Source organism: Exophiala spinifera (genome assembly GCF_000836115.1).
Source record: "Exophiala spinifera strain CBS 89968 unplaced genomic scaffold supercont1.9, whole genome shotgun sequence".
NCBI lineage: Eukaryota > Fungi > Ascomycota > Eurotiomycetes > Chaetothyriales > Herpotrichiellaceae > Exophiala > Exophiala spinifera.
The window spans coordinates 631,965-655,570 of record NW_015622521.1 but is presented as its reverse complement, the minus strand read 5'-3'; the positions used below and the strand labels follow the sequence as shown (position 1 = coordinate 655,570).

Sequence of the window (23,606 nt, the reverse complement as noted above, 5' to 3'; positions counted from 1 at the left end):
ACGTCTTCACGCTACCTCATGTACTATTCTAACTCGGAACCCTGTTCTTCTATTAAAGCTTAGATCGAGTTTGATATAATATGCTCAAAGCCATTCGTACACGAGGGAACTGAAGGCTTTCGGTAATGGTTAGATATCTTGGCAGTAGCAGATCAAAAGCGACAGCACTACTGATACTGGGTATCACTCTCGCAGCCTTGTCAAATCAGATAGTTGATTCTCCCACGCTGGCGGCCTGGAGAACGACGAGCCCCTTTAGGCATTTGGTCAACTTTAGCAGGAGTCTCTCAGGATTTTCGGCAGAGAAGAATATCAACATGGCCAAAAGAACGCCGGTATATTTCGTCTCTCACGGGGTAAGTAGTACACCTTCCGAGCAATGAAGAATGATTGATGCTGACAATACCAAGGGCCCAAACACAATGTACGACACGAAACACCCCGTGTATCCCAAACTGCAGGCCATAGGCAAGGAGATCACAGAGCAAGTCAAACCTTCTGCAGTTGTCGTCTTCTCGGCGCACTGGCAGGCTGAACGACCCAACACAATCGAAGTGAACGTCTCAGAGAATGAGCCTCTGCTGTACGACTTCTATGGCTTCCCAAGACACTACTACTCAGAGAAGTTTCCCAACAGAGGTTCTCCCGAGCTAGCAAAGAAGGTCATGAACACACTGCGCGAAAATGGCATCAAAACCGAGACCGCAGAAAGAGGTCTGGATCATGGCGTCTTCGTCCCCTTCAAGGTCATGTTCGACCCCAAGGACAACCCATTGACCGTGCCGATCGTGCAAGTCAGTCTTTTCGACGATGATACAGACGCTGAGGCACACATCAAGTTAGGACGGGCATTGCAGAAGTTGAGGGAGGAGAACATTTTGATTGTCGCAAGCGGCATGTCCGTGCATAATCTGCGAGACTTCATGATGCTCAGAGGTGGCGGTATGCCGATGCCCTACGCGAGAAGCTTTGACGAAGCGTTGAAAGTCGCAGCCGAGACGAAGCCAGGGGATCATCGCGACGAGGTTATGGTTGAAGTGCTGAAAAGGCGTGATGCGAGGCAGGCTCATCCCACGTTTGAGCATCTGATTCCGATTCACATTGCTGTTGGTGCGTCGGGTGAGGATCAGGGAAAGCAATTGTGGACTTTGGCAGAAGCGAGTATGGCTTGGGCCCAATATAGGTTTGGAGATGTAGCCGCCTAAAAGTTCTTGTTTTCCATCTGAGGTCTCAGCTGCTCAATATGTACAACTGTTTTGCTTCTCAATTCCAAGCAGCTCTAGGATGGGTGTAGCAGGAGCCCATGTATTTTCGATTCTATTTTAGATGCGGCAATGTAGAATCGTGAGAGCTGTAAAACTCGCGGTCGCCTGGTTGTCTATTCGCTCTTGACCAGGGTAGTGATCTTCTCCTCGATCTCCTTATCTGATAGCCCTATGTCATAACGTGAGTCTACATGCTTCTTTCTGCTTGACGTGGTTGCCTTACCCGATAATGTTTCTGATTTCTCCTTTCCTAGTCCTGTTCGAGAGTATCAGTTTTCCTTCATCTTCCATGTACTCGTGTATATCTGCGCATACCATATCTGACCCAGACCTTTGGCTCAACCCCCACGGCTTCCCGTATTAAGATTGGCGTGTTTGGGTTATGATGCTTCATCGTAGGATATGCTCGCTTGAGGAACGATCTGTAATACCTTGTTAGCAAACATGCGCCGGAGCTCCTCATGTGCGACGGTGCCGACCTCGTTGCCTCGCTTCCCTGACCGGAGCTGCACAAGTGAAAACGCAACTCTCGGAGCCCTTGTGTGAAAGCATATTTGGTGGCCATGACGGCTGCTAGAGTCTGTAGATGCTCTCAAGGTCGTTCAACCTACAGAAAACAAATGCCCAGGTGCATCAATCACCTCTCTCAAGCAGCGACATACACTAACCCAGAGTAGAATAGCTTCGGGGTTATTGGGAAAGCTCCGGACGGTCGCCGCAACTTTGCAGTTTAATCGCATCTTCTCCTCCCAACGTCGTCCCCATTACTCATATTTCACCCACGCGACTCATACACTCTTGTAGCCAGGAAACAGGTCTTTCCTTCCTAGTGACAATCTCCGCTCCTTGAATCCCAGAGTCTCCTTCCCTCCTTCTCGACTTTCCCTAGAGTTACAACTTATCAAGCGACTTGCACGCTCTGACTCAGTCCCTGCGACAATGTCCGCCCGCTTTGGCCTCCGCTTTGCGCAGAACTCTGCCCGACAGACCTCATCCTTCACTACACGCACTCCTTTTCAGTTCAGAAACACTATTTTCCGAAGATGGCAAGGCACTGCGACCAACCCAGCCGTTGACGCCGCACCGCAGCAGAGCTTGCTCCAAAGATTATGGACCAGTGAGGTCGGGATCAAGACAGTTCACTTCTGGTATGATATGTTGCCCCTTGAGGTCCATCCCGTGGCGTTTCGTCACAGACAGATTATGATGGGCAACGGCTAATTGGAGGCTTCTGACTATAGGGCTCCTGTCATGAAATGGGGTGTCGTCCTTGCCGGCGCGACGGACTTCCTTCGACCTGCGGAGAAGTTATCTCTGACTCAAAATCTCGCTCTCATGGCCACTGGCTCTATCTGGACGAGATGGTGCTTTATCATCAGGCCACAAAACATGCTGTAGGTTTCTGCGCTCTTTGTTTTGTATTCTATCAATAGCGCCAAACTCGTCGGGATCAACTCACTTAGACACATGGCTGACTTACCTCTCTTCCTTTTAGTCTTGCGGCCGTCAACTTCTGCTTGTTCATTGTTGGCACTATCCAGTGTACTCGCATTTTCTTGTACAACCAATCTGTGAAGGGCACGCAAGGTGCCATCGAGCAGATGGAGAAGGACGTGGTGGCTCCTGTGAAGAAACTCGAAGCTGCGGTCGAGCAGAAGGTGTAAGCGAGTCAGGATAAAGTGAGGGAGCGTGAGATGGATAACAAATGGCAAACTTGGTTTACTCAATTCTATGTGCCATTTTTCCTTTCAGTGCTGGATTGTCCGCTTGCTACTAGCTGTTTCTGTTTCCTTATAGGGTCATAGAATGTACCAGATATGGCCTCGTTTTAATCGAAAGCAATTTCGAAATGCTTCAGATTGGTTTATTCTTGATTGTCTGGAACTTCTGCCTCTATGTGACATTTATGGAAAATCCACGGTGAAGTGCAGAGCCACTTGAGTGATTCAGACAGTGCGTCACAAATTCCATGTGAAGTGCAGTGGGGGATCATATGTTCGATCTTCTTGTCCCAACAGGCAACGCATTTCTTAAGTCTGCGCACAGGCAAGCAATCTCCTCCCTCAGAGATGTTAGACGCGTTTGAAATCCTCACGACCTCTGGTGTCGTCCTGTGGTCCCGCAGTACTTCCAGTATTGGAGCGACTGCGGTCAACCACCTGATCAACGATGTCTTCATCGAAGAGAAAGTTCGTCCGACGATCACGCACTCAAGCAATCCCACCTACAAGCATGAGAAATACACGTTGAAATACACCCTGGTCAAAGATCTTGGGCTAATATTTGTCGCTGTCTACCAATCCCTCCTTCACCTCACCTGGGTCGACAAGCTGCTTGACGATGTCCGAACAATATTCGTCGAGGTCTATAGAGGACAATTGGAAGAGCTGGACTATGCCGCCTTGAAGTATCCTTTCGACAAGTACTTTGACGAAGAGCTACGCAGATTGAACCAAAGCACTGGTGGCGCAGTCACGGCGCAGCCTCCTCGCGCAGAAGTGCAAGAAGGAAAGCAACTCAGTGCTGAAGGAGGAGATACAGGAGGACCACCGCCGCCACCATCTCCTAAGCTACTCAAGGCGCAGCCACGAGCTGTGCCAGCTGTAAACGGAGAGTCGCCACAGCTCACCCCCGTTCAGACACCAGACACTTCTCGACCAAGCACCCCTCTCCGTGGCGCAGCACCACATTTGTTGGCAGAAAAGGGCCGACCGGGCAGTCGAGGTTCTCGAAGGGCTCGGAAGGCAGCTAATGCAGTGACATCCTCTGCGAATGCCTCTTCCGGCGATGAGGCGAGGAGACGCACCCCAAAGACAGCCGCTGCCAAGAAAGGCAGGGTCTGGGGTCCGGATGGAATGGCAGATGAGGCAGATGATGTGACTCTGGACTACTCAGCAGTCGATGATGGCACAAATGGCAATTCGGGGCTTCGCTCTCCGCCGCCAGAGGCCATCAGCCAGGAAAGCTGGGGCACGAAGAACAAGCAAGGTCAATTTGTGCTGAAGGATCTCGGTGATGAAGTCGACAATATCTTGAAGTCTGTCGACACAGATAAAGCAGAAACGAATGGAAGTGGTACTTCGAGATTTGGAGCCATCTCTGGATATTTTAGAAACATCGTCGGAGGCAAGACCCTCACTAAAGAGGATCTAGAAACCCCCCTAAAGTCTATGGAAGAACACCTGATCAACAAAAACGTTGCTCGAGATGCTGCGATTCGTCTGTGCCAGGGTGTGGAAGCCGAAATGCTGGGGAAGAAGACGGGTGCATTTGAGTCGATCGACGCTGCTTTGAAACCAGCTCTGGAGAATTCTCTTCGGAAGATTCTCACACCACGGTCGTCATTGGATCTACTTCAGCAGATAGAGACCGTCGCGAACCCTTCTGGATCAAAGGCTCAACCTCGTCCATTTGTCATTACCATCCTTGGAGTGAACGGTGTCGGCAAGTCAACCAACCTCTCGAAGCTCTGCTATTTCCTCTTGCAGAACAACTATCGAGTTTTGATTGCCGCTGGTGATACCTTCAGATCGGGTGCGGTTGAACAATTGAACGTTCATGTGCGCAATCTCAGGGAGCTCACCGAACGAGAAAACCTCGGCGCAGTTAGTATCTACGAACGAGGCTACGGCAAGGATGCCGCCAACGTCGCGAAAGACGCGGTTGCGTTCGCTGCTGCCAACGATTACCAAGTCGTCCTGATTGACACGGCAGGCCGAGCACACACAAACACTCAGCTTATGGCATCTCTTGAAAAGCTTGTGGACTTTGCCAGGCCAGACCTGATCTTGCAAGTTGCCGAGGCGCTAGTCGGGAACGACTCTGTCGGTCAAGCGCAGAATTTCACCAAAGCATTAGGGAAAGGCCGAAAGCTTGACGGATTCATCGTGTCGAAGATCGATACTGTCGGTTCAGGCATCGGCACCATGATCAGTTTGGTCCACGCTACAGCTGTTCCAGTACAGTTCATCGGCGTTGGACAGCACTACGGTGACTTGAGACAGCTGTCTGTTCCTTGGGCTGTGAATATGCTGATGAGCTAGCTGGTCGTGCCCTATCGGCCTCTTGTGATGGTGCAATAAATGGCACATGGTACGTAGTGTATTGATCCAGGTTGAAGTTTATTATCGTCCCTGGTACAGATGAAATGATAAACCAAGATAAAAGAATGAGCTATCACCGAGTACTCGTAGGGTTTTGGGATTTTCGAAAACACACGCTCGCCACACCTTGGCCTTTTTGTCCCCCGAACTCGAAAACGGGGTACTTGATTCTGTCGTAGACGGCGAAGTTGCCGGTGCCATTCGCCTCTGCGCCGGTGAACCACGAAACAACCTCCTCCTCCGTCCAGTTGCAGCTCGTGATCAGCAGGAACCCGCCCGGCCTGACCATGTCGAGTATCTTGGCGGGATAGAACTCGCACATCCTCCTCTCCGTCCCCGTCGCAGGGTCGGTCACGGTCGCAGAGGACAGTGAGACCGCATCGAATGTGCCCTTGTCCAATACGAGATCGAATCCGCCCTGTGGCGTCGGCCACCACGGTTTCGTCGTCGGGTCGTCGTTGACGAGGTCGAGGACTTCGAACGTCACATCACCGCCTCCCTCGGCGTTTGAAGGTGGGAAGTACTGTCTGCACAGCTTCCTGGCGAGCTCGATGCTTTGGCTCGAGTAGTCCACCCCGACCATGCGTCCCGTGTACTCTCCTTCGAGGCGCAAGGAGAACAAGGCACTGCCGTTGCCCGTGCCGAGATCCAGTACGCTAGGCCGTCGGTCCGAAGAACTTTCTCCTTCTACTTCTTCGTCGTCGTCGTCATCGTCGGCGACGGAGTAGTTGGGTGATAACGGGAAAGACTCGGACGTCAGGAACTCAAGTGTCTTTGCTGGAGCGCCGACGTCGTCGAACCACGATTCCAGATCTGATGGGTCTGGTAACTCGGCAACGTCCTCTGTGTTGGAGTCTTCGTCTCCCTCGGAGTGATCTCGGCGCTGTTGGTCGAGGTCATTTTGGTAATAGTTGTCCCAGCTTCGCATTTCGCAGTGTCAGGATTGACAATGTCTTCGAGTATACATGGCGCAACGGCGGAACGAGATGTATAATCAAACGGGGGACGGGAGGAGAGGGAACGTACTTACTACGCCTTTGTCCCTAGTTCGCTTGGATCTAGATGTGTGGGGTGTGACATCCTTTCCGTCTCCTTGGTTTCTGACGCTCAATAACGGCTTTATTATCTTCGCTGGAGATACGAGAATGGCGGTGTCAATTTTTCTGTTTTTTCTGTTTTTAAGAACGACTTGTCCAAGGGTCGCTCTCTGCACCTGAGGTTCTTCCTGGCCTGTGGTGGGAGGAAAAGAATCTTTCTCCTCATCTTATCTTATCGAGCGTCAGACACCCCGCATACCGCTCAGCCTTGCCTAGAATACTTTTCGCAACGGTCGACCCTCCATTCTCTGTAGCTGTCTCGCAAACATGAGTTGTTAGCTATGGAACATGGTCTCCATGAGCCGTGACTCTCAAATCTAAAATATACACGCTACCCATTGCCAGTTGCCTTCAGATCATGGGCCCACTCATCTAGATCACCTTCAAACCTCAAATACTAGGCACTTTTCGAGCCTCTTAGCGACCTCAAACACCTCAAAGGCTTCACCATGTATCCGTCTCGTGTCTACGCTCCCGTCCCAGCTGTTCCCTCTGCAGAAGATCTCTTCTCTTCAGCCCTCTCGAACCTGTTTACCGACGACACACAAACCCACCACGGCGTTCCAGGACAATCGGTGTACTATGATTCTCCTCACTTTGGCAGACTGTCTCTGCGCATCCCCGAACATCCCGATGCCGCTGAAGGTCGCAGCCTTTTCGCGTACAACTTGTGGAACGGGGGCGTGGTAGCCGCCGACGCCATCGAGGAGGGCAGCAACGGCCCCCTGCCCCCGAGTCAAAGTGGGACGGGCCAAGATACCCATGAAGAGAACCATGCCACTTGGAACAATCGGTACTGGAGCGTACGGGGGAAGTCGGTACTCGAGTTGGGCGCCGGTACGTAATCGACAAAGACAGCGTGTATGTCGACACCAAAAGTCCACGGAGCAACGAGTGAGCTGATCAAGGTACGGCACGGCAGGAGCGGCGTTACCGAGCATAATAGCAGCGCTGTCCGGAGCAAAGAGCGTGGCTATAACAGACCACCCCACGAGCACCGCGTTAACAATGGGCGCCATCGAGCAGAGCATCGGCCACAATCTCCACGTCATTAGTACATCCAGCGAAGAACCCGGGACGGACACTGCCACCCCCATCACCGACAAGACGACCCTCGACGATGTCGCCTCCCACACAGCTGCACGGTATACATACACACGGCGTCAAGAGCAGCAGCAATCCCAAGCGGAAGAAGCCTCGTCATCATCGTCGTCGACAAAAAGAAAAACAGACACCGAAATATCAATATACGGCTACACATGGGGAACCACGACATTCTACCTCCCCAACACATACGGCAAACCCACCCCAGACCAACCTGGCTCGTTCCAGCGGATCATCATAGCAGAATGTCTCTGGATGCCCGACCAGCACGTGAACATCTGCAAGACCATCCTGTCCTATCTCTCCGGAGACGATGCTGAAGGTGACCCCTCCTGCGCGCTCGTCGTCGCTGGTTTCCACACGGGGAGAGAGATACTCAGGCAATTCTTCGAAGTCGCGACGGGGGAATTCACACTCGCTGCGCAGAACGAGGAAAAAGCCGCCGCCGCCGACGACGATGACGACGATGACGACACAGAGACTCGCGCTGTTAGAGGGAGGCTCAAGGCTGTCGACATGTTTGAGATCGACGTGAACGGCGTGCGGAGACCCTGGGCTTCCAAACGACCGGGTGAAGATAAACACATGGCGATGCGATGGTGTGTTTGTGCCGTGCTTGTCAGACGGTGACGTGGTTGGGTCTCAACGGGCTAGATCTAGACTGGACAATACCGACACCTCGTCACGAAGAATGAGGCTTCTGAACTCAGGGGCATATTGGGCAAATTCCCCGGCTGAGTTTACAATTCGTGTGCACCGTCTAGATTCTTCATAATGCACCAAGGCAAGAAGTGGCCCCCGTTGCATCTTTAGCGGCACGTTCAAAGGGAAGATGCACTTTCTTTCAAGAGGCATATCGATTCCACAGGCGGCTGGACACTCTCTATCTTATCACCGTCCGGCTCCTAGGATAATGCTTGAGAGAAACTTGCTGTTTTATTTCATTACTGTTCTTTCCGCTCAATTCGTCATAACGTGAAAGCAAAACCACCATGTAAAGCACCGTCTTCCCTTACCCTCAGAAGAATCCCGTAGGTCTTCTGAATGTCGTCGGGAATGCTGATCGTCGTTACTGTACACGTGGTTCTCGAAGAGATACAAGAACTTGGTCGGTAATTGCACAAGCCATGAAGTGTTCAACCCGTGTCCCTGTGCTCGCACGCCCGCGCGTACGAAATACCCGTTTCAACAACTGATTTCTCTTCCGCCCTCACACCGAACCTGCTCATCTCGCAATTTGCTGGCGACGACAACTCCGCCCCAACTCCTGAGGCCCCGTCCAAAGACTGGACTCTTCTTGTGCTGTCATCATACCTAAGTAGCTATTTTCCTCCAATGCAAAAACTTGTTAACATGTGATCGATCCTCCGTCCCAACGCCGCGCTGAATGCTGAATGCCGAATGCCGAATACTAGAACCGTCGTGTCAAGATAAAGAATTTGAGTTAAACCTGTTGGTCGTGTAAGATGGAGGGTTAGGAGGTAATTGAAAGTGGTATCGATCAGGAGGCCGTACAGTGGATGCAACTGGATCTATTAATCTCCGTGCTTTTGGCGCTGGCGCCTCGTCGTCACTTAGCGTCAAGTCAATCACATCCTCGCGCGGGCGTTTGTTGGATCTTGATGCCGACGGTGCGCTAGAATCCTCTCTGGAAGAAAGTGGTGGAGTTCTAACGCTGTAAGGTGTTAGTGTTTCGACTTTTGGCCGAGCGTCGCGTTTGTCTCCGAGCTCGACCAGATCTTCGTCGTCATCATCGTCGTCATCGCTTGGTGTGGGGTTTGATTTGCGTTGGTTCGTATTGTCGCCTTCGGTATGAATAGACCATCTTCCATCCGGCTGAACGGTGACCGCTTCGGTGTCAAGCGGTGTTGAATTCAGAATGTCATTAACATATTGATCCAACACCAGATTCTCCCATGCTGCAGATTTGCTGCATATTGGGCATGTCCACGTTGGCGCCTGTTCCTGGAGCTGGAGAAAGCACGCCGCATCGAAGCACTGGTTATGATTACATGACATGGCCCGACATGGAGTAACAATGCGTGTGTATGCGACCGGGTCTTTCAGAGACAACACGCTTGACGTTGCCACAATATCCGGATCGTCCGCTTTCGACCGCACTAGCAGAGTCAGAGGAGGTCAATATCTGAAGAGTGCCCTACTTACTTTCCCGCAGGACTTGATCTTTGCTGATTGTTTTGCCTCGGCGGATCTCGGACACCATGGAGTCAATTGATTTCTTGTGGACCAAATTGACAACCAAGTAGAACTTCTGTGTAGGAGGTTTGGCCTGTTTAGCATGATAATTCTTGATTTAGATATCGAACACAGAAGGGTAGAAAGGAAGGAGAGTTCATCTTCTGGCGCACCTTAGTAGTCAATGCATAAATCATCTCCACCGAGTTTGGATAATTCGGTGGCTTCTTCCTGATGAAATCTGTGACGTCTGCTGGTTTGGTCGATCCAGGTCGGTTCTTCAGCCCTCGAAGATTCACCTTCACTTCATCAGAGTTGCATTTCAGTTCAACATTGTGTGGAAATGCGATTTCTGATTCTCTGGTGAATGGTGTAAAGCCTTCCCCAGCACAGAAAACCATGACTCTGTATGACGAATCCGACTCTAGTTGGGAAGCGACCTGCTGGCCGAGCGTGATTGTAAGACGGGCGGTATCTCGGGTTGATTCTCGTGCTACAGCCGATCAGTCAGTGAGAGAGTTGTGATAGTCTGGTGACAGTTATCACCTTTACACTCCAAGGTCTGGGTCAATGGTCGGACAATGGTGTAGAATGGCGAATTCTTGAAGCTGATGCGGCCTGTCTTGTATCAGAATCTCTTCTCGCTCACAGAGTCACATTCTTACTTGGTGGATGGGATGAAGACGTCGAAGACATGTTGTATGGCGTATGGGTATTCGGAGACGAAAACTGGGGGGAGGCGGAAGATGCGGGAGTGTGTGCAGAATAAGGCGGAGGGTATGAATGGTTGTTGTAAGGCGGAGGAATGCCTCTGATGTTCCCTCGAAGCCTATTCAGGCCTGCGATGTCGCCAGCATTGCGCAGCTTTTCGATGTCTGTTGCGAAGTCGAGGTTAGCCTGCGGACAGACGCAGTGAAGCGGTAACGACGCAAAGGAAGTGCGGCGTACGTGCGATGGTCCTGATTTGCAGTTCACTTTTAACACCCGACACAGGCAGCGATTCGGACCGAAGCAGGTTCTTTAGTTTTTCGACAGTCAAAGTCTTGACTTGGGCCACCATGGCTTGCGCCTGGTCCTGCGCCTGCAGATACCCAGCCATGGTGGAAGGCGGCTTTGACGAGGTGGGAGGTGTTGTGAGATGGAGAACCGGAGAATACTATCGCAGGTACCCAGACATGGTGATAGAGGACAGTGAATGGGCACAGCTGTGGCCCGAACGGTCTCGACGAGGCACGACGGGAACTGGGAAGAAGCTGAGATGCGGTCGTCGTAGTACGAAGAGTCAATCTGGAGTAGAAAGTGATGTGATAGTCCAGCATTCGACAGCGGAAGTGGCACTGATTGGTGGGCCAGCCGCAGTTTTTTCGTCTTCGACCATCTCTCACTTCATTTCACTTTCGGTCCAAAGGCCAGATATATTTTCTCAAGCTGACGCTATTCAGATATTCCCCCAGTGACCCCCACGGATATCCTCAAACTCCCAAGTCGCCCTCGTCATGGCCAAATCAGCCAGAGCGTCTGTCACAAAACGCAACCACCGAAATCTGCGTGCCAAAGTCTTCGGTCCTGCCCACGATGCCCGGCTAGAAAGATTATCCACCAAACTCCAGGAACTAGCAGCGAAGCCAAAGGCGAATGAGGAGAAGGCTATGGATGTTGACGATACAACTGAACAAGCAGAGGCGGAAGAGCCCACAAACGACGGTGCAGAAGGTAAGAGTTTTCCCGAACAGCACCCGTCGACATCTAACACAAATCTCAGATATGGAGGTCGATGCCGATGGCACGAAGTCAAAGTCCACCAATCCTCGGTCGAAGAAGAGCCGGTCAAACGCAAAAGTCCACAAGGTGTCCAAGAGAAAACCAAGGAACTTGATGGTCTTTGCTTCTGAAAGAGCAAGGAAGGCGAAAATGGCTTCTAAAGCGAAGAAACGATGAAGCAGTCGCGACTGCTGTGGCAGCTAAAGGCGCATATACACCGGCCGCACGTTAAAGTGCCTCTCAGTGTCTCGGCATCCTTTACGGAGACGATCAGGTTCACGATATTGCTATCAACACCGTCTAGTACTTTACTGCATACGACTCTCCATGGTAGTAATAACGGCATTCAACATAGACGCACCACCACAAGGACCTCAGCTTCTACACAGAGACCGTCGCGCATATCTACTTTGCATCCTGCTCCTTATTTTTCGACCAGGACGACCAAGTCAGGCCCCACGGCGGTGTTCACGGCTGCAGGTATGGCAATGGTTGCCTTCCAACACCGCGAACAACGTCGCCCGGTGGGCACTATGGGCTATTTGAACTATCCACCAGAGATCCTCGACAAGATATACCACGAACTGTTTGTGGATCATCGCGAAATCCTCGTATTCTTCTGCTCGACCGATCCTTTGGTAGAGGACATCAGACTCAAAAGGTTTATTAGAGATACCGTCTCTTGGCCGGCCCCCGACAAGGCTCCGTCCTGGTCTGACTTTGACGATGAACTTCTCTTCGTCGATGGTACTGGTCTATCTGCCCAGGTCCTCCGGGTTTGCAAACGGGTGTGGGAGGAAGGCAGAAGAGTGCTGTATGGCCAACTCAGATGGGCAGTGCGGTGGACACCCTTCTAGTACGACGATCCCTGCATTTCCAGGTTCTTCAAGAGAAATTTAGAATCCTTCGGCCCTGTGCAAGGGACCGCGGTTATCTTCCCATGGTTCGATGAATTCCCTGTATCGAATCGAGTCTCGACTTTAGGAAAGGAGTTCATGTTGCGATGGAACACCGCTCATGACGGCAATGAAGACTTTCAAAAACCACAATGCTCAAACCATCACTTAATGCTGATCGATAAATACTAGCTAGCAAAGCTGGGTTAGAGCCCTTTCTTATCGCAGCACCGTTCAAGTAACATTGGCTTCATGAATCTCGACGTGAGTAGTCTTTCTTCATCGGGAATTGGGAGTATGAGAAGCCCAGATATGCACTGTAAATAAAGACTACAAAGTACTCACAAAAAAAGAACCAATCGATCATCCTGATGCAACTTGGGGTATTTTTTTCACCGCCTTACCACGTCCTTCTGGCTCTCCTCTTGCTACCGCTCTTCAACTGGTAGATGTTGATCTTTGCATTCCCGCCACAATTCTCCTTCGGGTTGCCCTGACATCCCGTGCCACAGTCCGCGTCACCGCCAGCAGACTGCGCCGCGCCATTGATGATACCCGCGCCGTTACAGAAGCACTGGTTGCCGTTCTCGACGCCCATCCACGAATAGCCCTTGCCGAAACAGTAGGCCGCACACGCCTCGACGGTCAGCGTACTCAGCGTGGTTTGCGTACTGCCGAACTGCGCATTGGGGCCCAGGGCTCTGGCGCCGGCCGGCTCGCTGTAGCACCCCACGTACCCGTACTGGGTGCCGGGCTGGTTGGGGACGGTGACGGGGTCAGGGTTCGTCGCCTTGACGTACAGTGTGTTGTTGTACAAGGAGATGGCGTTCGATCCGCCGCACGTCTGGGTGTTGTTTCCTGCGCAATTCATGTTGCACTTGCTCGGGTTGAGAACGCCAGAGCCGCTGTTGAGCACGTTGCCGGCGATACACTGGCTTGCGTACTCGAGACCAAAGTACGCCAGGTTCAGACCCTGCGCGGTGAACGCGCACTGGTCGACCGTCATGCTGCCGCTGGACGTGTAGCTTCCGTTGAGGGCGCGGTTGGGGGATGTCTCGCTCACGCAGTTCAGGTACGTGATGCCCGTCGCTGCAGGGGACGGAGACGCTGACGCCGTGGGCGAAGATGGGCCGCCGCTTGACGTCGTCGGAGGCACGTAGCTTGACAGAGCCCAGACGGAAAGTCTAGAGTTGCCGCCGCAGAACTCCGTGTTGTCGCCGGTACAAATGGCCGAACAGTTGCTCTGGAGCACTTGAGAGGTTGTGATGCTGTTGCCGCAGTAGCACTCTGGAAGGAGCAAGGGTTAGCTATCAGAGCGACGTCGACGAGCACGCCGGCGAGGACAAGGAGGGTTGAAGCAGGACAATCACATACCTTGCGCATATTCGGTCCCAAACAGCGCGTAGTTGCCCTTTTGGCAAAACGCGGCACAATTTTCCAGCGACATCCCCGTACTATTCGAGTACTTCGATCCGGGGAGTGCCTTTGCACCCACGCCTTCTGTATAGCAACCTTGATACGTCGCGGTGCTGCCGTCGAGTAATGGCAACTTCGATTGGCCTGCGATAGGAAGACCCTTGAGTGTAGGTCCAGTGTAAGTGGTGTCGTTCCAGATTTGCATCAGCTGTTGCCCGCCGCAGTACTCAAACAAGTTGCCCGAGCACACGTAGTAGTTCTGCGCGGCGCAAGTCAAGGGGTCCTGAATGAGCTGGCTCAAGGCACTACCACAGTAACACTGCGACGATGCCTCCATTCCAGCCATGGCATAGCCGTTTTGCTTGCAGAATGCAGTGCACGTTTCTATGGTCATGCCGGTTGTATCATAGTAAGATTTGCCGGCCAGGGGACGAGGTGTGGACTTGTCAAACGCGCACCCCATGTACTGCCAATTGCCGATCTTTTGGCCAACTGTTGCGACCGATCGGTTCTTGTAGTCTTGATTGTCGATGACATCGACGGACGGCTGGACAGGGCAGATGTTCTGAGCGGCGCGGAGAGGTCCACCAGTTGGAGGGTTACAGCCTGGTAGAAGGGGGATCAAGCCATGGACAGCCTCGTTCACGACGGCCGGTTGCTCAGGGCAATTCTGGTTGAAAAAGGGGTCCTCGGAAGCAGCGAGAGGCGGACAGGCGCCAATGGCGCCGTTATTGGTAGCCCCAGGTCCCATGCATTGCTTGATTGAGTCGATCTGAACCTGGGGGTCCCATCCATTCAGGAAGTCGCCGTGGAAGCCATAGCCAGTGGTATCGCCTTGGGAGAAGACAAATATGCCTCCATCGCCCTTCTTTGCGACAGAGTTGGGGAAGTAGATGATCTCAAGGAAGATATGAGGTAGAAGAACAGGGTAGCCGGGAGGGCAAACACCATTGTCCATACCGGACAAATAAGCAACATGACTTTGGTCTGATTTGTATAAATTGACACCGTCCCAGCAACTTTGGAAATGAATCTGCGCTCGGAGACCATTGTCGCAAGATGTGATATTGAGGCCTGGAGTTTCGGGTATAGGACCACTGCTGTCAAGACACGCGAAGCTGGCTCTCTTTGAGATTGGAGTCGGACCGAAAGTCTTATTGCCCCAAGTAAGAGTGTTAGGATCGTAGACTCTGGCGGCGGCATCCCCCGAAAGCATTCGGAAACCAGGCGGGAAAGGTTTCATGTTGGGGACATCCACCCCACGATCCAAGTAATACGCGACTGTGCCATCATGGGGGACTTCCGCAAAGGATCCATTAGGGTAACGGTAGTACAAATTAGGAGTCCAGTATGCGCTCTTGTCTGCTTGGACTTCGCAAGAGGTGCAGAAGGCGGCTTGGAGGTCGTCGAATGTTGAAGTAGTATTGATATCTGGACGGAGTCAGTACGATCTACCTTTTTCACAGTTTCGCAGCACTCACTGTTAGGCCCGGCGATGGTGTGGCAGTGACCTGCAACACCGCCAGGCGAAACAATGGGATCAACTCGTCCAACTTGGACGGTACCACATCGCATACGCCAGAATGCCTCGACGTGGTCAAAGGTCAAACTGAGGAAGATTGCCAGCAATGCACTTGGGAAGCTCGTCATCGTTGCGACCTGATGGGAGCTTGACGCAGAGGTGCGACCTTGGGAGAGAGAAACGGAGAAAGTGGGAAGAGCATGATTTTTGTCCTCGCTCGCCTTTGTCAAGAAGACAGTCGGCTGCGTTGGGAAGAGAAAGTGGCCGCGATGAGTCGGGAAACCGGATTGCCATTGTATAGCGAAACCCACTTACCTCTTGAGTTGGGCGTGACGGCGGGATCAGATGCCGTGGAATGCAAACAACACAAAGGAAGGGAAGGGGGGAACTTTGCACGGAGCCTCGTCCATATGGTGGAATCGATCAAGAAGGACAAAGAATATCATTGTTTGCGTAAGCGAGGTCTAGGCCTCTCGAAAGGTCGAGCGCACGTTCACACCAATGTCGAAGTCCAGACACACTCAAGTAGACATCCGAGATCGGCACTACTCGTCCTGGCCCCATCTCTGGTCGACATCACGGTAAGAAGAGCCCTGTGATGAGGTGATCGATAAATATGTAGACTGGAGAAACGTGAAGTCAAGACCTAGACATATAGTAGTTGTCGAAGAAAGGAGAAGTCGAGGATGTTCGCGTCGAGAAACGCGTCCGAGTACGTACGGTGAACTACATGAGGTCTTCCTGTATCAATACGGAGAAGCATACACGTTTATATGCACTTTTCCACATTCGTCCCCTTTCTACGGGGTAACGAAGCGCTTCAGACAAACTCTCTAGAGCATGGCGAGCAATCTCGTCAAAGCAATCTGTACGCCTTTGAGGTCCTGTAAGATCATCTGATGACCACTCCTGACAACTACCACCTCTGCCGGTCCTCCAAGGAGACTGCTAATGTCTTTCGACCGTTGAGGCGGGCTAATCACGTCCTTGTCACCCGCGACGAAGACGGCCGGACACTTGATCAGACCATACTCCGGATCTAAGTGATCATCACTTGCGAGCACTTCAGCCGTCGCCGCATAGGCTTCAGCCGAGCATGAGGCCACTGCGTCCCGCACTTCTTGTAGGTGTGCGACTTCGTTCTCTCGATCCGCGGGCAAATTCGTCGCGATGGCAATCTCGCCTACGACTTTCATGCCCTTTTCTCGTGCTGCCTTTGCCAGATCGCGCATCCGCTGCTGAGCAGGTGGTATCCCTTTGATCGAACGGCCTACACCCAGCAGCAAAAGTCCTGCCACTTTGCCCGGATAACTGGCGGCGTAATGAAGGCTGATAATGCCGCCGAGCGAGTGTCCGATGAGCAGGACATTTCCATTGTCGCTGGCTCTGCTGTTGCTGCTGCTGCTGCTGCTGCTGTTACCAGCGGCATCCTCGATCGCAAGGGTCGGAGAATGTTCTTGCAAATGTGTGATGAGATCGTGTAAGTCGGCGACATATCGTGCAAAGGACAGAGGTGTTTCTGGATTGAGAGCCGACTTTCCAAACCCTTCTATATCAACGCTGACGATCTGGTAATCCGACGGGATTGATGGAAGGAGACGTTGAAATGTCGCTGTCGAGCCGCCTAGTCCATGCAGCAATAATGCGAGACGGCCTTGCTGACTACCTGCACAGCTATAATGAATATTGGTGCCGCTTCGTGTGAGGCAATATCGTGACACACTCGTCATCTTGTTTATTCTTGACCGTTCCGCGGTCTAGAAGCCCAGTCTACATGAAAAAACGAGGAGAGATTTCAAGCCTCATCTATTCTTCGGCAGTCCCCACGACAATGGCATGCCTGCCTCAGTCATCACCATGACTTGCGGGTCCTCGGCCGGGAACCGAAATCGGGCTCGGCCGAGGGCATTCAATTCATCACATTTGAGCCGATTAACCCAATACCTCGCGGCTTCGCAGCTCTATCTTCTTCACTGTACGACATACAATGATCTCCTTCGGCCGATGTCCGCTTCGGAGAACTGGGGAAGTGTAGACCAGCTAAGATGGCTAGCTGGCGCCGGAGACTCTAGACCAAAGTCTCACCATTGAAAAGATGTCTTCGATGTCGACTTCCTAGCAGCTCTTGAGCCCTTTCAATAGCGTTCTCATATCGTTTGTGATATCACTGTCCGCAACAATGGTCGTCGAAGCCCTCACAGAAGTCATTGCCCCAGAAGGCGTCAAAGCGCGACTAATTGCGACCAGAACAGCCGACATATCGCTCCCGCATGCCGAGAAGACCGATGGGCGAATTGTCCCTCTGAAGCATCCGGAACAGAGCAAGGTAGACTTTGGCGCCGAGGTCTACGGAATTGACTTGAATAACCTCACCGACGCCGATTTCGAACTGATCTCCGATGCACTACACAAACACAAAGTCTTGATTTTCAAGGAGCAGCCTGAAATGCTCACACCCCAAAATCAATATCTGCTGACGGCGAACTTTGACCCTGAAGAGACGACGGGAGGATTTGCCCACGGAGCCGACCCGTTCCTTACGTCTCACAACAACGTCAATATCTACGGGATTCCCAGTCGACCTGCCGTCCCAGTCCAGCCTCAAGTCCACATCTTAGGAAGAGGCGAGGTCCCGGAAGGTCACTACCAGTTCCCTCCCGGCTTCAAGATCAAGGGTATAGACCATCGCGAATTCCATCTTCCGCCTCACATACCCCAAGAAGAACGTGACAAGGGAGCCAGCCGATTCTATCAGTGGCACTGGGACGGCTCTTTGTACAACATCCCGCCACCACGGGTCGGATGCTTGTTAGCTGTGCGTACCCCAAAAGGCCCAGATGTGACTGTTCGCTGGGAAGACGGTACAGGAACCGAGATGAAGATTCCACCCGGAGCGACTGCTTACGTCGCTGGGTCCAGAGCACTTGAGCTTCTCGATGAGGCAACAAGGCAGATTGCCCTTCACAGCAGGATAGAGTACGCCCCGCACGCCTTCAAGTGGATGTCAACAGCCCACAGTGCGCGTCTTGGACACATATTAGAGACCGAGGGCCTGGAACTGCCACGAGACAAACTTCCTCCAGTGGACGAGAGCAAGATTTGCGTCTACCCTATGGTTTGGACGAACCCCAAGACCGGCGAAAAGTCGTTGCAGGTCCACGGACAAGGAGCCGTCAAGCTCTTCCTCAAGAGCACCCCTGACGGAGAAGAGGAGATCATTGATGATCTCAACCAAGTCCGGGAGTTTATGCACAAGTGTGTCTCTCTTACGATATTTTGTGACAGATCGAGTCGCTGACGCGTGTGTTGAAGGATCATGAGGCCGGCCATCTCGCCAGAAAACATATACGCACATCGCCACGACGAGCAAGATGTTGTTCTTTGGTACAACCGTGCGTTATGGCACAGCATCGTAAGTGAAACTGACTGCCCCTGCTCGTGAGACAAATCTACTGATACACCTCCGAGACCGAATTCCCCGAATCATACGGCCCAAGGATTATGCATCAGTGCAACATTGCGGCGTCTGATCATCCCACGGGGTGAGGCTTTTTGTGTCGTGTTTTATATATCCGTCCAAGTATTGCGGGCCGCCTATTCTGCCCGATCGCCACCCTTAAGAGTAAAATCACTAGCTTCATAGCCCAAGGCCTTGATTAGCAAAAGACAGCAAGCTGTTAAATGTCTGCATGCCATCGTGGTCATGCGATGGCATATTCCACAACCAATTCAAGTCTGATGGCAAGGTGACCTGCTCGTCCTCGTCGTCCATCTGGGGGCTCTCTTCCGTGCGTTGAGGCCTCTCATACGTTGCCGCTGCAGAATTCTCGCGACGTTGTTGCGTGTCATGTTCAGCGGGCGAGTCACTTTCGAGGTCCACGAATGATCGGGCAAACTCTGCAGCATCAAATCCTCGGCGTCGTTTTCTTGGAGGCTCATCTCTTGGACTATCGACAAGTCGCCTCCGGACTTCACCGCGGTTCTCAATTTGTTTCTGGAGGGCTTTCAGCACCTTGACGCCCCGGGCAGCTATCATGCTCTTTTGTCGGCACGATTGAAGATGTTCAACGGTTTGGTCTACTAGGTATTCTTCATCGTGACTAGACGAGCGCGAATGTAGGATGTCAAAGCATATAATGATGCAGGCAGCTACCGAAAACGCTTGATGTGTCCACAGCATCGGACTCGTTTCGTCGTTGCTGCTTGCTTGGTATTCTTTCAGAATGGTTTTGGAGGCCGCTAAGCATGTCCGGCGAGTAAAAGCAAAGACAGGATTGGAGAAGCTTAGGCCCAGAAATTTTCTGGCGAGAATATCAGCAATTCTGTAGTAGTGCTTCGTTATGTCTGGCGCAGCGTACCTATGGATCATAATGATCTTGTGAGCGGAACTCATCGCGATCGCGCGTCGTGCCCAGGGAATATAGCAGGGCCAGCTCTTGTCGAGTGCAGTATGCGCAAGGAAACAAGGCCTCCCTGTGGCCAACGAACGCATCTTTTTATCATGGACGAGAACCGCCTCGTGTTTAGTGTATAGAGTGCTGGACAAAGCCATAGCATCTTGTAAAGCTGGCATGATTGCCGCAATTTTGGCCAAGAACTTGCAAAAGCTGGTGATGGTCGGTTCCTCATCCGGAAGGACATTCATGTTGTCATCACAATTCTTGGGAGGGAGTGAAGTCGAGTGTAGTGGATTGATGGAATATGACTCGGAAAAGGCAGTGCTGAACCAGTCCTGCGTGCAGAGCTCCTGCCACGCCCGGCGGCCGGCTTCCAACTCACTGTCTGACCCTCGGGCATCCTCATCCAGACGATGTAGACCTAAGCTTTGTGCGATGCGGACCACTGATGCTAGCATGATCGATTGCGTATTCGAGTGGCCCAGCATGTGGGCAGCGTTTGTCAGCGAGGCTATCGCTTGGACGGCGTACAAGGAGTGGTGTGCAGTAAAGTTCGCAGCATTCAAAGAGGTAATGACCGCTTTGTGCCATTTTTGTGATAGTATTTTGGCTTCATTCTCATCGAATCCCCAACTCCTAGCCTCACTTGATGGTGCGGAAGTGATGGTTCCAGTCATAATGGAGAACAGCAGTGCAACCCATTGCAGGTTGAGACCTTTCGAGTCGAATCTACCGCTGTGTTCAGTGTAGAATGAGTCCAGTGTTCTGGAAAATGATGCGGCAACATATGAGCCGTGAAACCAGAGCAAACAATTGTTGTGATACTCCACGAGCTGGTAGACCTGTCGCCGCGAGGGTAGGATAATCTGCAACCACGACAGGAGATTCGGGTCTGGATCCAAAGCAGTTTCAAGGTCACCTGCTGGGCTGGTACCAGTCCCATCATCATACTCAGAAACTCTGAGAGCTTCCGGAGACAGCATTGCCTTGTCGGGATCCTTCATGCGGCCCCACGCCAGGAATTCCAGAACGGTGACTGCATCCTCAATATCTGAATCGTGACTTGGTGAAGATGATCTGGTTTGCGTTATAGTTCGTTGAATGGCTTCTTCAATTGCGGGAGTAGAAGAGTGAGGCACAGTGTGTGAATCGGTTCCCCTTTGCATTTGTAGGAGAGCCTCGAGCTCGGCAACGCGAGCCTGAAGGGCATTGAGAGAAGCGGCACCTCCATCGTGTTGCCCTGCAGAAACCGAGCTGCCTCGAGCAAGGATCCCATCATTCTCAGCACGCTCACACTGTGCAGGAGTACCTCTCTTGACACAGTTGTCGCATGGAATCTTTTTGTCGCACTTAACTTTGCGACGGGTGCACACACGGCAAGCCAGTTTCCTACGAGGTGCAGCGGACATTGAGATCAAGCGCTGCGCGCAGTATCATGGCCCTTGAATTGACGAGAACTCGTTGACAGTGTCGAAAGAAGCCAGCGACATTCACAATTGTCCCGTCGTTCTAGTCGTGCGTCTGGGTTCGATAAGGCGATAATCGATTATAGGGGAAGACGAGAAGGTTGCGATAAGCAATAATCATTACGATGCGATTCGACAAGATGCTCGTCCTGACTAGTAACAACAGTCAACACCTTCAATTCTAGTCAGGGCACTCACAGGCTGACATACATCAACCGACCCTTCCTTATTGGATCCTCTCTGCGCTCTATGCCAGATACTAGGTCAGCTACCGTGCTTGATGTATCTTCGGCCGACCATCTGAATGTGTGTTCGATGGGTGCGATAAGGCCATACATCGTCCTCGGCCGAGCACAGAAAACCCGCCCAACTACCAATTATTCGACCTCACCTGAGCCTAATGCGACGATCACTGCTTATCGATACCTTGTCGCGTACATCCGATGGAAACTCCAGTTGGCTTCATAAGTCATCTTTTCGCGACTTGTTAAGCAGTGGACCTCATCAAACCCAACTTGCACCTCAGACTGGTAGTAGTAAGCCAGAGCACTCGGACCACAAAGAACCATGTCTCCCGCAGCACTTACACCAGAACCGACATTTCAGGTCCTGCCATACATCAAACACAAAGACCAGAAATTCAACTTTGGCGCCACAGTAGAAGGGTTGGATCTCAACAACATCTCTGGTACGTTGTACTTTGTCTCCTTGCGAAGGAGAAGCCAGCTAAGACTACGACGCAGATAGCGACGTCAAAGGACTGAAAGAAACAATATGGACCCACAAAGTCATTGTCGTCAAGAACCAGAAGGATCTCAGGCCAGAAAAACACTGGGAGCTAGTGACACGTTTCGACCCAGAGGCCTCTCAGGTCCATAGCCACGGCGACTTGAAGACATTTCAACAGAAAGGCGGCGTCCTCTCGAAATCGCGAGACGTCTACGGTATTCCTGGCGCCGAGAATGTCCGGCTTATCGGCAAAGGATACCAAGGCGAGGACCACTACGGCCTCAAGAACCTGACTGTCAAGGGCCTTTCCAACGACTTCCACGCCGATCCGCCCAACGAAGCCGAGTTCGCAGAGGGCATCACGCGCTTCCAACGGTGGCACATCGACGCGCCCCTCTACGCCCGAGACCCGGCGTGGTTCACGACCCTGCGCGCCGTCAAGCTCCCGAGTGGCCCAGACGTGACCATCCGCTGGGACGACGGGTCGGGACTGAGCATGACGTCGCCTCCTGGGCTCACTGCGTTCTTCAGCACGTCGCAGCTCTACGACATGCTCAGTCCCGAGGAACAACGACTCGCCGACCACAGCTGGGTCGAGTACGCTCCGCACCCGTACATGTGGATCGAGAACTGCAAAGCCCCTTCGACCGGACTGGGCCTCAAGTCGGAGGGCAAGGAACATACGATTGAGGAGTTGGGAGAATACGACGAGCGCGATGTCAAGAGGGTAAGCTTATCTACGTGTGTCCTTGCCGAACAAACACTTTCCACATCCTGCAGCACACAAACACACACATGATCCATCTCAAAACGTACCTAGCCCGCTCACGGTGACTAACACTTTTTTTTCTTTTGTTGCAGTACCCCCTTGTCTGGGTGAACCCGATCACGGGAGAGAAAGCATTCCAAGTGCACGGTCTCGCCGCACGCAAGCTCTTTCTGCGCTCATCCACCTCGGAACCAGCCAAGGTGGTCGACGACGTGGTCGCCATCCGCGCTTTCCTCCACAACATCCAAACCCGCGTCCTGCGACCGGAGTACATCTGGCTGCCTGAGGTCGAGGAGGGTGACGTGGTGATGTGGGATAACTACGGCACGTTCCACACGGCCGTCGACTATCCTTTGGAAAAGTACGGGCCTCGAAGCATGCATCAGGCGAACGTGGGGGCGAGTAGGGGTCCAGTCGGGCCCGTTCCGATTCCTGCTAATTAGCTGTTGAAAACAAAGGGAAAAAGGTGTCACACTTGCATTAGGTCAGGTCACTTGGTTGTACGTCCGTTACATTTGCCGAACCAAGATTACTAGCTTACCAGCTTACTATCGCCCTTGGGGAGGGTGGTCAACTTGTGGACCTTACCAGGGTAGTGTACTGGTAAGCCATTTTGTCACGATGTACTGTATATACATGATTTATGATTTTTATAGTTTCCCTGTCTGTTTTTCACTTGCTTGAAACGAAACCATGGATTCCCCTTGGGTCTGTTCCCCCTTTCTGTCAACGGGGACATGCTTCGCTGAACGTCGGCAGCGCCTGTACAAATACTGCCTTGGACGTTCTCGTTGTTGTTGTTGTTGTTGTTGTTGTTGTTGTTGTTGTTGTTGTTGTTGTTGTTGTTGTTGTTGTTGTTGTTGTTGTTGTTGTTGTTGTTGTTGT

At 52.2% G+C, this 23,606-nt stretch overlaps 13 protein-coding genes across 13 annotated transcripts; 7 read left to right on the top strand and 6 right to left on the bottom strand.

Moving 5' to 3' along the window:
• Positions 1 to 317: 317 nt before the first annotated feature.
• On the top strand, positions 318 to 1,205 carry PV08_11266 (uncharacterized protein; the record flags this gene model as incomplete). The annotated part of the gene is made up of 2 exons (XM_016385576.1): positions 318 to 356; positions 411 to 1,205. The coding sequence occupies 2 exons, from the start codon at positions 318 to 320 to the stop codon at positions 1,203 to 1,205; spliced, it is 834 nt and encodes a 277-aa protein (XP_016230520.1).
• Positions 1,206 to 1,378: 173 nt separating this feature from the next.
• PV08_11265 (uncharacterized protein) lies at positions 1,379 to 1,830 on the bottom strand (the record flags this gene model as incomplete). Its single annotated transcript, XM_016385575.1, has 4 exons — positions 1,379 to 1,434; positions 1,489 to 1,521; positions 1,581 to 1,687; positions 1,745 to 1,830. The coding sequence occupies 4 exons, from the start codon at positions 1,828 to 1,830 to the stop codon at positions 1,379 to 1,381; spliced, it is 282 nt and encodes a 93-aa protein (XP_016230519.1).
• Positions 1,831 to 2,204: 374 nt separating this feature from the next.
• On the top strand, positions 2,205 to 2,929 carry PV08_11264 (uncharacterized protein; the record flags this gene model as incomplete). Its single annotated transcript, XM_016385574.1, has 3 exons — positions 2,205 to 2,413; positions 2,507 to 2,659; positions 2,761 to 2,929. 3 exons carry the CDS (start codon positions 2,205 to 2,207, stop codon positions 2,927 to 2,929), a joined length of 531 nt encoding a protein of 176 aa, XP_016230518.1.
• A 405-nt stretch (positions 2,930 to 3,334) lies between these two features.
• Positions 3,335 to 5,308, top strand: PV08_11263 (uncharacterized protein; the record flags this gene model as incomplete). Its single annotated transcript, XM_016385573.1, has 1 exon — positions 3,335 to 5,308. The coding sequence occupies one exon, from the start codon at positions 3,335 to 3,337 to the stop codon at positions 5,306 to 5,308; it is 1,974 nt and encodes a 657-aa protein (XP_016230517.1).
• Positions 5,309 to 5,441: 133 nt separating this feature from the next.
• PV08_11262 (uncharacterized protein) lies at positions 5,442 to 6,296 on the bottom strand (the record flags this gene model as incomplete). The annotated part of the gene is made up of 1 exon (XM_016385572.1): positions 5,442 to 6,296. One exon carries the CDS (start codon positions 6,294 to 6,296, stop codon positions 5,442 to 5,444), a length of 855 nt encoding a protein of 284 aa, XP_016230516.1.
• Positions 6,297 to 6,914: 618 nt separating this feature from the next.
• Positions 6,915 to 8,199, top strand: PV08_11261 (uncharacterized protein; the record flags this gene model as incomplete). Its single annotated transcript, XM_016385571.1, has 2 exons — positions 6,915 to 7,302; positions 7,388 to 8,199. The coding sequence occupies 2 exons, from the start codon at positions 6,915 to 6,917 to the stop codon at positions 8,197 to 8,199; spliced, it is 1,200 nt and encodes a 399-aa protein (XP_016230515.1).
• A 795-nt stretch (positions 8,200 to 8,994) lies between these two features.
• On the bottom strand, positions 8,995 to 10,864 carry PV08_11260 (uncharacterized protein; the record flags this gene model as incomplete). The annotated part of the gene is made up of 6 exons (XM_016385570.1): positions 8,995 to 9,689; positions 9,736 to 9,841; positions 9,939 to 10,258; positions 10,312 to 10,383; positions 10,431 to 10,640; positions 10,714 to 10,864. The coding sequence occupies 6 exons, from the start codon at positions 10,862 to 10,864 to the stop codon at positions 8,995 to 8,997; spliced, it is 1,554 nt and encodes a 517-aa protein (XP_016230514.1).
• A 397-nt stretch (positions 10,865 to 11,261) lies between these two features.
• PV08_11259 (uncharacterized protein) lies at positions 11,262 to 11,703 on the top strand (the record flags this gene model as incomplete). The annotated part of the gene is made up of 2 exons (XM_016385569.1): positions 11,262 to 11,478; positions 11,528 to 11,703. 2 exons carry the CDS (start codon positions 11,262 to 11,264, stop codon positions 11,701 to 11,703), a joined length of 393 nt encoding a protein of 130 aa, XP_016230513.1.
• A 1,119-nt stretch (positions 11,704 to 12,822) lies between these two features.
• On the bottom strand, positions 12,823 to 15,488 carry PV08_11258 (uncharacterized protein; the record flags this gene model as incomplete). Its single annotated transcript, XM_016385568.1, has 3 exons — positions 12,823 to 13,709; positions 13,797 to 15,269; positions 15,320 to 15,488. 3 exons carry the CDS (start codon positions 15,486 to 15,488, stop codon positions 12,823 to 12,825), a joined length of 2,529 nt encoding a protein of 842 aa, XP_016230512.1.
• A 705-nt stretch (positions 15,489 to 16,193) lies between these two features.
• PV08_11257 (uncharacterized protein) lies at positions 16,194 to 17,090 on the bottom strand (the record flags this gene model as incomplete). Its single annotated transcript, XM_016385567.1, has 1 exon — positions 16,194 to 17,090. One exon carries the CDS (start codon positions 17,088 to 17,090, stop codon positions 16,194 to 16,196), a length of 897 nt encoding a protein of 298 aa, XP_016230511.1.
• A 449-nt stretch (positions 17,091 to 17,539) lies between these two features.
• On the top strand, positions 17,540 to 18,906 carry PV08_11256 (uncharacterized protein; the record flags this gene model as incomplete). The annotated part of the gene is made up of 3 exons (XM_016385566.1): positions 17,540 to 18,615; positions 18,673 to 18,772; positions 18,829 to 18,906. 3 exons carry the CDS (start codon positions 17,540 to 17,542, stop codon positions 18,904 to 18,906), a joined length of 1,254 nt encoding a protein of 417 aa, XP_016230510.1.
• Positions 18,907 to 18,997: 91 nt separating this feature from the next.
• On the bottom strand, positions 18,998 to 21,166 carry PV08_11255 (uncharacterized protein; the record flags this gene model as incomplete). Its single annotated transcript, XM_016385565.1, has 1 exon — positions 18,998 to 21,166. One exon carries the CDS (start codon positions 21,164 to 21,166, stop codon positions 18,998 to 19,000), a length of 2,169 nt encoding a protein of 722 aa, XP_016230509.1.
• A 624-nt stretch (positions 21,167 to 21,790) lies between these two features.
• On the top strand, positions 21,791 to 23,164 carry PV08_11254 (uncharacterized protein; the record flags this gene model as incomplete). The annotated part of the gene is made up of 3 exons (XM_016385564.1): positions 21,791 to 21,911; positions 21,967 to 22,679; positions 22,814 to 23,164. The coding sequence occupies 3 exons, from the start codon at positions 21,791 to 21,793 to the stop codon at positions 23,162 to 23,164; spliced, it is 1,185 nt and encodes a 394-aa protein (XP_016230508.1).
• Positions 23,165 to 23,606: the final 442 nt, after the last annotated feature.